General features: G+C 45.0%; 2 protein-coding genes across 2 annotated transcripts in view; both read left to right on the plus strand.

Moving 5' to 3' along the window:
- The window catches only part of hyal2b (hyaluronidase 2b), an 8985-nt gene extending 5251 nt beyond the window's left edge, over positions 1 to 3734 (plus strand). Inside the window, exons 3-4 of the mRNA XM_060857675.1 lie at positions 713 to 802; positions 1134 to 3734. Coding sequence (XP_060713658.1) covers positions 713 to 802; positions 1134 to 1526 — 483 coding nt within the window. The 3' untranslated portion in view covers positions 1527 to 3734. The remainder of the gene's footprint in view (positions 1 to 712; positions 803 to 1133) is intronic.
- A 2725-nt stretch (positions 3735 to 6459) lies between these two features.
- The window catches only part of abhd14a (abhydrolase domain containing 14A), a 6115-nt gene continuing 2574 nt past the window's right edge, over positions 6460 to 10000 (plus strand). The window contains exons 1-2 of the mRNA XM_060857689.1: positions 6460 to 6602; positions 9470 to 9750. Coding sequence (XP_060713672.1) covers positions 9491 to 9750 — 260 coding nt within the window. The 5' untranslated portion in view covers positions 6460 to 6602; positions 9470 to 9490. The remainder of the gene's footprint in view (positions 6603 to 9469; positions 9751 to 10000) is intronic.

Raw genomic sequence — 10000 nt, forward strand, 5'->3', positions numbered from 1 at the left:
GTGTGTGTGTGCGCGCGTGTGTGTGTGCGCGTGTGTGTGTGCGCGTGTGTGTGTGCGCGTGTGTGTGTGCGCGTGTGTGTGCGCGTGTGTGTGCGCGTGTGTGTGCGCGTGTGTGTGCGTGTGTGTGTGCGTGTGTGTGTGCGCGTGTGTGTGCGCGTGTGTGTGTGTGTGCGCATACTTGTACTTTTCCACTGTCTGTCTATAATGTATGATTTGAGTGTTTGTGCCTTAGATTCCTGTTTGGATAACTGTGTGTGTGTGTGTGTGTGTGTGTGTGTGTGTGCGTGCGTGTGTGTACATGTGTATTAGTACAAGTGAAAGAAGTGTCTTAAGGTGAGAATGTGCTGGAGTGTGTGTATATTTTGTATTAAGGAGATGTAGACCATAGCCTTGTGGTATAAGGATGCAGTCCAACACCACACGCACACACACACACGCACACACACACACGCACACACACACACGCACACACACACACACACACACACACGCACACTTAAGCAATGAGACAACCCGTGTTGTTAATGTAGTACAGATGTGAATGGAGAGCGTCAGCAGCAGAAGGTGTCTGGATGTGTATTTGTGTTTATGTATGGGGGGGGGGGGTCTAGTACAGCAGCAGGGCTTCACCTCTTCACTCTGATGAAAATCATGCAGCTCATTTTTCTGTGTGTGTGTGTGTGTGTGTGTGTGTGTGTGCGCGTGTGTTTAGATGGATCTGATCTCCACTATAGGTGAAAGTGTGTCTCTGGGAGCCGCCGGTGTGATCCTGTGGGGTGACTCTTCCTACGCCAGCAGTAGTGTAAGACTCCATCCTACACGACCATCCATTCATTCCTCCATCATTAATAGTGAATATATAAAAAAAAAAAAGTTTCCAGACAGACACAATATCGTAACATTGAGTGTTTGGTCACTAGCTTATTTTCTATCATTTATTGGAGCAAACAAGCAGCTGTGATCTTCTTCACTGATTGGATTTTAGACTTGATCCCGACGGGGTGAAGGTCCAATGTCTCAACCTGTAGCTTGTGAACTGTCTGAAGCGTATTTGAACCACACACGTGACTGGTGAAAAGTAAAAGTGTCTCTTTTGGTTCTGCTTGACGTTTGCGTTTTGTCGTAACTCGCAGGCGAGCTGCTCCAGTCTGAGGGAGTACCTCCGCTCCGGCGACCTCGGCCGCTACCTGCTTAACGTTTCTTCTGCGGCCGAGCAGTGCAGCGCGCAGCTGTGCGGATGGCGAGGACGCTGCCTGCGCAGACTCCCCGACACGGACACCTACCTGCACCTGAGCACTCGCACACACACGATGGAGCTGCGCGACGGTCGGCTCACCGTGCGAGGAAAAATGGACCAGGACGAGCTGGCGGGGCTTAACAAAGACTTCCAGTGTCAGTGCTACACCGGCTACAAGGGTGAGAAGTGCTCACAGAGATCATCCGGAAACAGAGCAGGTCTCAGCCTGCAGGGGGCGCTGGTGCTAATGCTGACACTTACAGTGACCAAAAACAGCCTGCTGTGCTGATGCTAACACGGGTAAAGAGGAAGGAGGTGGACAGGAGAGAATTAGAGAATCTTCCTTCTCTTCTGCTTTCCAGCCAGCGTTTAGATTAGTGCTGCCCCCTGCTGCACAGTGCCACGTATTACACCAGGACATAATGAAACAGCAACAGCTGCATTCAGGGATCCTGAGCCGAAACCCGTGTTTCCACCGGTCAGGGTGAAGCTTTCAAAATCTCCACACAGCACAGAGACCTTTTATTGTTGTTACGACAGATACGACAGGTAGCTGCTCAAAGACGTTTACGGCACGTCAGCAGATTCGTTCGTTTAAAAGTCACAGTAAACCTGCTTCAGAATATTCATTTGAACTTTTTAGCTCTGAAATCCTCTGAAGTCGTGTTTAACAGCGGAACCGTGGACCAGGAGGAGAGCCGAGGAGTCGCGTCAGGAGACAGCAGACCTCCACGATGGTGAGAAGGAACACGGTTGAGATTAGACCCAAAGGTTCACCGCTGATAACGAAGTGTTCTTTTGTGACGGCGTCGGTGGTTTACTGACCGCAGGATCTCGTGTCTGACTGGACAACTGAAAGTGTTGTCCAGTCAGACACATTTTTCAACATTTTTCAACTTTGTCATTTTTATATTTCTTTTGAGAAAAATAAAAATGACAAAGTTGAAAAATGTTATTTATGTTTATTCCCAATGAGCAATCCAGAGGCGAGTGACGAGGAAGAAACCTCATCCTCATCCTCAGATTATAAATAGCGTCCTTTCTACAGCTGTTTATAATCGAGCGCAGTTGTGTAACCGCCCCCTGATCTCCCCGTTATTTTTATCTCAGTAAAACACTGCAGTATTTTACAATCATCAGCCAGCTCTAATGTGGACGTGACATGAGCAGCTGTGGGTGACGTAGAGAGTTTATTACACCCGCACACGAGCAGTAACCGTCTCAGAAGCTTCGCGTCCCTGCAGAGTAACACGTGTGTGTATCGTCTCTGTATTACGATGACTTTCTACACTTTTTTTCAGCTTTAACCTGCTGGATTTTTTTCTCACATAACTGTGTGAGTGGTGTTGAGGATTTAACAGGTAAACAACGTACAGTGTATTTTAAACAAAGACTACAGAAAACTACACACCTTAATATCCAGCCTGTGTCTGATCAGAGGTGGATCACTGCTGGATGACGTCACACCATTTCACACCGTCACATTTCATCATATACCAAAAGCACAAAGCCGGAGACCTCGTCCGCTTAGTTCGCCTTCGTCATGTGGCACAGACTGGAAGAGATTTAAGTGCCATTTGTTTTTAGAGATGTGTGTGTGTGTGTGTGTGTGTGTGTGTGTGTGTGTGTGTGAATATTTACCAGAATGCAGCAGTTACCAGATTTACTGTGTTTTCTGAACTACATGACCGACAAATTCTTTGCCTTATGAAATGATTATCACTGCCGAGTCACACCAGGTGTGTCTGTGTGTAGTGTGTGTAGTGTCTGTATCTGTGTGTAGTGTCTGTATCTGTGTGTAGTGTCTGTATCTGTGTGTAGTGTCTGTATCTGTGTGTAGTGTCTGTATCTGTGTGTAGTGTCTGTATCTGTGTGTGTGTCTGTATCTGTGTGTGTGTCTCTATGTCTGTGTGTCTCTATGTCTGTGTGTCTCTATGTCTGTGTGTGTCTCTGTCTGTGTGTGTCTCTGTCTGTGTGTGTCTCTGTGTCTGTCTGTGTAGTGTGTGGGTATCTGTGTGTGTCTGTATCTGTGTGTATGTCTGTGTCTGTGTGTATGTCTGTGTCTGTCTGTGTGTAGTGTGTGTCTGTGTGTGTAGTGTGTGTCTGTGTGTGTAGTGTGTGTCTGTGTGTGTAGTGTGTGTCTGTGTGTGTGTAGTGTCTGTATCTGTGTGTGTGTCTGTGTGTGTGTGCTGGGTTTGGGGAGACACACTGCCTTTAGCCTGGTGTGTCTTATGTCAAGTCAATAAGTTAACAATAAGTGCGTCTTACGTCGTCGGAGCGACTGATCCGTTGTCCAGGAAACACGAGCCTTTACTTTTTTTTTGCTTTAATGTCAAAACCAAATCCTGCTTCATGTTTTTTTTTAAACTGGAAATGTTTGATACAGTGGATTATTTACATCACTGATTTAACATGTTTTATACGTTGGTGCAAATCCAGATGATTGTATCTCTGTTTCTTCTTATTTTACAATAAATCTATGAAGAAATTGTTGTGATGTGATGAGAGGTTTTTGTGGACTGGACCGTGTTCATCAGGAGAAGGAGCACTATGGAGTAAAGCAGTTACAGGAAATGAAGCCATGACTGTGTGCTGTTTCTGTCCCAAATCTTAGTGGGGGGTTTTGGTTGATGGAAGCTGCCAAAGGAAAGATCACCGTTCTGGAAAGACAGAGAAATCCTTGTTCCATAACTCAAACCAGACTCAGGGTCTCGTTGCTCTGTCAGATATCCCAGTCCACTCCTCCTCAATCTGTGACCCCATGTGAGAACTTCCCTGATCTCTGATTATTTTCCAGCACATTACTGAAGCTTTGGGAATGTGCTTACTCACAGCATGAGGGTGAACCGCAGAGTTTAGTCCTGTTTCTGTCTGGGGTTTAGTGTCTTCACTTGTTTTGCATTTCTAACATCGTTTAAACAAACACAATCTATGAATCATGCAGGAATGAGTGTGTAAGTGCCTTCAGATCCTGCCAAGAAACCTCAAAGACAGAGACAGTTATAGCAGTCAGAGACGGTTATACTGTAGGAGTCAGAGACAGTTATAGCAGTCAGAGACAGTTATAGCAGTCAGAGACAGTTATAGCAGTCAGAGACGGTTATAGCAGTCAGAGACGGTTATAGCAGTCAGAGACGGTTATAGCAGTCAGAGACAGTTATACTGTAGGAGTCAGAGACAGTTATAGCAGTCAGAGACAGTTATAGCAGTCACAGACAGTTATAGCAGTCAGAGACAGTTATAGCAGTCAGAGACAGTTATAGCAGTCAGAGACGGTTATAGCAGTCAGAGACAGTTATAGCAGTCAGAGACGGTTATAGCAGTCAGAGACGGTTATAGCAGTCAGAGACGGTTATAGCAGTCAGAGACGGTTATAGCAGTCAGAGACGGTTATAGCAGTCAGAGACAGTTATACTGTAGGAGTCAGAGACAGTTATAGCAGTCAGAGACAGTTATAGCAGTCAGAGACAGTTATAGGAGTCAGAGACGGTTATAGCAGTCAGAGACAGTTATAGCAGTCAGAGACGGTTATACTGTAGGAGTCAGAGACAGTTATAGCAGTCAGAGACAGTTATAGCAGTCAGAGACAGTTATAGCAGTCAGAGACGGTTATAGCAGTCAGAGACGGTTATAGCAGTCAGAGACGGTTATAGCAGTCAGAGACAGTTATACTGTAGGAGTCAGAGACAGTTATAGCAGTCAGAGACAGTTATAGCAGTCAGAGACAGTTATAGGAGTCAGAGACGGTTATAGCAGTCAGAGACAGTTATAGCAGTCAGAGACGGTTATACTGTAGGAGTCAGAGACAGTTATAGCAGTCAGAGACAGTTATAGCAGTCAGAGACAGTTATAGCAGTCAGAGACGGTTATAGCAGTCAGAGACAGTTATACTGTAGGAGTCAGAGACAGTTATAGCAGTCAGAGACAGTTATAGCAGTCAGAGACGGTTATAGGAGTCAGAGACGGTTATAGCAGTCAGAGACAGTTATAGCAGTCAGAGACAGTTATAGCAGTCAGAGACGGTTATAGCAGTCAGAGACAGTTATACTGTAGGAGTCAGAGACAGTTATAGCAGTCAGAGACAGTTATAGCAGTCAGAGACGGTTATAGGAGTCAGAGACGGTTATAGCAGTCAGAGACAGTTATAGCAGTCAGAGACAGTTATAGGAGTCAGAGACAGTTATAGCAGTCAGAGACAGTTATAGGAGTCAGACAGTTATAGCAGTCAGAGACAGTTATAGCAGTCAGACAGTTATAGCAGTCAGAGACAGTTATAGCAGTCAGAGACAGTTATAGCAGTCAGAGACAGTTATAGCAGTCACAGACAGTTATAGCAGTCACAGACAGTTATAGCAGTCAGAGACAGTTATAGCAGTCACAGACAGTTATACTATAGCAGTCAGAGACAGTTATAGCAGTCAGAGACAGTTATAGCAGTCACAGACAGTTATAGCAGTCACAGACAGTTATAGCAGTCAGAGACAGTTATAGCAGTCACAGACAGTTATAGCAGTCACAGACAGTTATACTATAGCAGTCACAGACAGTTATAGCAGTCACAGACAGTTATAGCAGTCACAGACAGTTATACTATAGCAGTCACAGACAGTTATAGCAGTCACAGACAGTTATAGCAGTCACAGACAGTTATACTATAGCAGTCACAGACAGTTATAGCAGTCACAGACAGTTATAGCAGTCACAGACAGTTATACTATAGCAGTCACAGACAGTTATAGCAGTCACAGACAGTTATACTATAGCAGTCAGAGACAGTTATAGCAGTCACAGACAGTTATAGCAGTCACAGACAGTTATAGCAGTCAGAGACAGTTATAGCAGTCACAGACAGTTATAGCAGTCACAGACAGTTATAGCAGTCACAGACAGTTATAGCAGTCACAGACAGTTATAGCAGTCAGAGACAGTTATACTATAGCAGTCAGAGACAGTTCTAGCAGTCAGAGACAGTTCTAGCAGTCAGAGACAGTTATAGCAGTCAGAGACAGTTATAGCAGTCACAGACAGTTATAGCAGTCACAGACAGTTATAGCAGTCAGAGACAGTTATAGCAGTCACAGACAGTTATAGCAGTCACAGACAGTTATAGCAGTCACAGACAGTTATAGCAGTCACAGACAGTTGAGTATCGTCAGTTTTGCACACTGAGATTTATAGTTACAGTAAGTTACAGAAACGGAGGCACAGCGGAACCAATGTCAGCAGGGAAGGCGTTTCCACCCGGGACTGTTTTGGTGTATAACGTGAGCAAATCCTGCACCGATCTGTCAAGATGTCCGTCCTGATAAAACACGTCTTTTCAACGATTTGCTCAGTTTTGCGTTCTGTGTACGTTTCTGTTTAGGTGAGTATGTAGGTGTGTGTGTGTGACTGTTGTCACGAATTGTTGTCACGAACTGTTGTGCGAATGTTGTCGATGCTGATCTTGTTCTCGGTACGTTAGCTGATGTATGAGCTCTGACCTTAGCCATGATCCCTGATCTGAGTGTTTATCTTCTGCAGCTAATGACACCTTATCTCTGTGTGTGTGTGTGTGTGTGTGTGTGTGTGTGTGTAGTGTGTGTCTGTGTGTAGTGTGTGTCTGTATGTGTAGTGTGCATCTGTGTGTGTCTGTATGTGTAGTGTGTATCTGTGTGTGTGTAGTGTGTGTCTGTGTGTGTGTAGTGTGTATCTGTGTGTGTAGTGTGTGTCTGTGTGTGTATCTGTGTGTCTGTGTAGTGTGTGTCTGTAGTGTGTGTCTGTCTGTAGTGTGTGTAGTGTGTGTCTGTATGTGTAGTGTGCATCTGTGTGTGTCTGTGTGTGTGTAGTGTGTATCTGTGTGTGTGTAGTGTGTGTCTGTGTGTGTAGTGTGTATCTGTGTGTGTGTAGTGTGTGTCTGTGTGTGTAGTGTGTATCTGTGTGTGTAGTGTGTATCTGTGTGTGTGTGGTGTGTGTGTAGTGTGTATCAGTGTGTGTCTGTGTGTAGTGTGTGTCTGTGTGTAGTGTGTATCTGTGTGTGTGTGTTGTGTGTGTATCTGTGTGTATCTGTGTGTGTGTGTAGTGTGTGTCTGTGTGTGTAGTGTGTCTGTGTGTAGTGTGTCTGTGTGTGTAGTGTGTATTTGTGTGTAGTGTGTGACTGTGTGTGTGTGTAGTGTGTGACTGTGTGTGTGTATGTATGTGTGTGTGTGAGTCTGCGTGTGTAATTGAATGTGTAAGACTGTGTGTGTGTGTGTGTGTGTGTGTGTGAGAGACTGTGAGTGGGTGAGTGTGTGTGTGTGTGTGTAGTGTGTATCTGTGTGTGTGTAGTGTGTATCTGTGTGTGTATAGTGTGTGACTGTGTGTGTGTGTCTGTGTGTGTAGTGTGTGAGACTGTGTGTGTGTGTGTGTGTAGTGTGTGACTGTGTGTGTGTGAGTCTGCGTGTGTAAGTGAGTGTGTGAGACTTTGTGTATGTGAGACTGTGTGTGTAGTGTGTTTGTGTGTGTAGTGTGTATCTGTGTGTAGTCTGTGTATTTGTGTGTAGTGTGTGTCTGTGTGTATAGTGTGTGTGTGTGTGTAGTGTGTCTGTGTGTAGTGTGTATTTGTGTGTGTGTGAGACTGTGTGTGTAGTGTGTGTCTGTGTGTGTATCTGTGTGTCTGTGTAGTGTGTGTCTGTAGTGTGTGTCTGTCTGTAGTGTGTGTAGTGTGTGTCTGTATGTGTAGTGTGCATCTGTGTGTGTCTGTATGTGTAGTGTGCATCTGTGTGTATCTGTGTGTGTAGTGTGTGTCTGTGTGTGTAGTGTGTGTCTGTGTGTGTAGTGTGTGTCTGTGTGTGTAGTGTGTATCTGTGTGTGTAGTGTGTATCTGTGTGTGTGTGTGTCTGTGTGTGTAGTGTGTGTAGTGTGTCTGTGTGTAGTGTGTCTGTGTGTAGTGTGTCTGTGTGTGTAGTGTGTATTTGTGTGTAGTGTGTGACTGTGTGTGTGTGTAGTGTGTGACTGTGTGTGTGTATGTATGTGTGTGTGTGAGTCTGCGTGTGTAATTGAGTGTGTAAGACTGTGTGTGTGTGTGTGTGTGTGTGAGAGACTGTGAGTGGATGAGTGTGTGTGTGTGGTGTGTATCTGTGTGTGTGTCTGTGTGTGTAGTGTGTGAGACTGTGTGTGTGTGTGTAGTGTGTGACTGTGTGTGTGTGTGAGTCTGCGTGTGTAAGTGAGTGTGTGAGACTTTGTGTATGTGAGACTGTGTGTGTAGTGTGTTTGTGTGTGTAGTGTGTATCTGTGTGTAGTCTGTGTATTTGTGTGTAGTGTGTGTCTGTGTGTATAGTGTGTGACTGTGTGTGTGTCTGTGTGTGTAGTGTGTGAGACTGTGTGTGTGTGTGTGTAGTGTGAGACTTTGTGTGTGTGAGACTGTGTGTGTGTGTGTAGTGTGACTGTGTTTGTGTGAGTCTGCGTGTGTAAGTGAGTGTGTGAGACTTTGTGTGTGTGAGACTGTGTGTGTAAGTGAGTGTGTGAGACTGTGTGTGTGTGTGTCGTGTGAGACTTTGTGTGTGTGAGACTGTGTGTGTGTGTGTAGTGTGACTGTGTTTGTGTGAGACTGTGTGTGTAAGTGAGTGTGTGAGACTGTGTGTGTGTGAGACTGTGAGTGAGTGAGTGAGTGAGTGTGTGTGTGTGAGACTGTGTGTGTAAGTGAGTGTGTGAGACTGTGTGTGTGTGTGTGAGACTGTGAGTGAGTGAGTGAGTGTGTGTGTGTGTGTGAGTTCTCATTCGTTCCATTCCTTGTGTCCTACATAGTGCAGCCTACAGCTCTGTGTGTGCTACACTGGTCATGTGACATCCACCTGCCCAGCTGCTCCTCCCCTGTAGTGACTCGATTTTTTGAGTAAACCGAGTCGATTGTTTCGGTTTAAATAATTCGAATCCTTTTATGTCCCTAGTCACATGATTTTGGTTCGCATGAGTTTTTATCCTTTTGGTAAGACCAAAACATAAATAAGAGTTTTAAGTGATGTGTTTATACTCCAGTGGTCAAACATTTATTTTTCAGTTATGAAAATGATCAAATCTGTTGAAAGGCTGATATGATAAGTTTCTCGAAGAGATCTGAGAGAATCTTATGAGTAACGCAGATGTTTTCGCTCCAGAACGTTGGCTACACTTAATATAATGCCTTTAATATGAAGGTCCAGCTATTTTCACACCTGGTCAGTTAAGGATCCTGATGAGTATAACTGAAATGTAAAGGCTTTCTCCTGCACACAGACCGGACACTACAGAGAGACAATGAGCTTCCTGCGTAACCGTGCCGTGGTGCTCGGCCTGGTGCTGCTCTTCACCGTGCTGCTGTACCTGCTGCTGCCGTCCTCCATCAGACAGAGTAACACTGAGCCGTCTCTGGCCGTGCAGAGGACACAGAGGCTCATTTCTTCTTCTCCGTCACCCATCAACATCACCGTCCGCACGGGACAGATCCCCAGTGACCCGCCGCTCTTCTTCAGAGAAGCCCTGCCTGTGGACTCGTCCAGGAGACAAGTCCTACCCAGGTCTGGTCTGGTCATGTGACCTCAACACATGCTGCTCTAATACAATGCATAATTATCACAATATAGTAAATAAATAATAAACAAGTAACACTGTTTCTTAATATGTGTGTCTGTGTAATATAATATAATATAATATAATATAATATAATATAGTTATGGATAACATGCATATGATATAAAAAAGAACCAGATGCCTAGTGAATAAGGGGTGATGTTTATTGTGGTTGTTCTGTGAGTTTAAAGGTGATGG

The sequence above is a fragment of the Tachysurus vachellii genome, chromosome 22 (genome assembly GCF_030014155.1).
Source record: "Tachysurus vachellii isolate PV-2020 chromosome 22, HZAU_Pvac_v1, whole genome shotgun sequence".
NCBI classification, from domain to species: domain Eukaryota; kingdom Metazoa; phylum Chordata; class Actinopteri; order Siluriformes; family Bagridae; genus Tachysurus; species Tachysurus vachellii.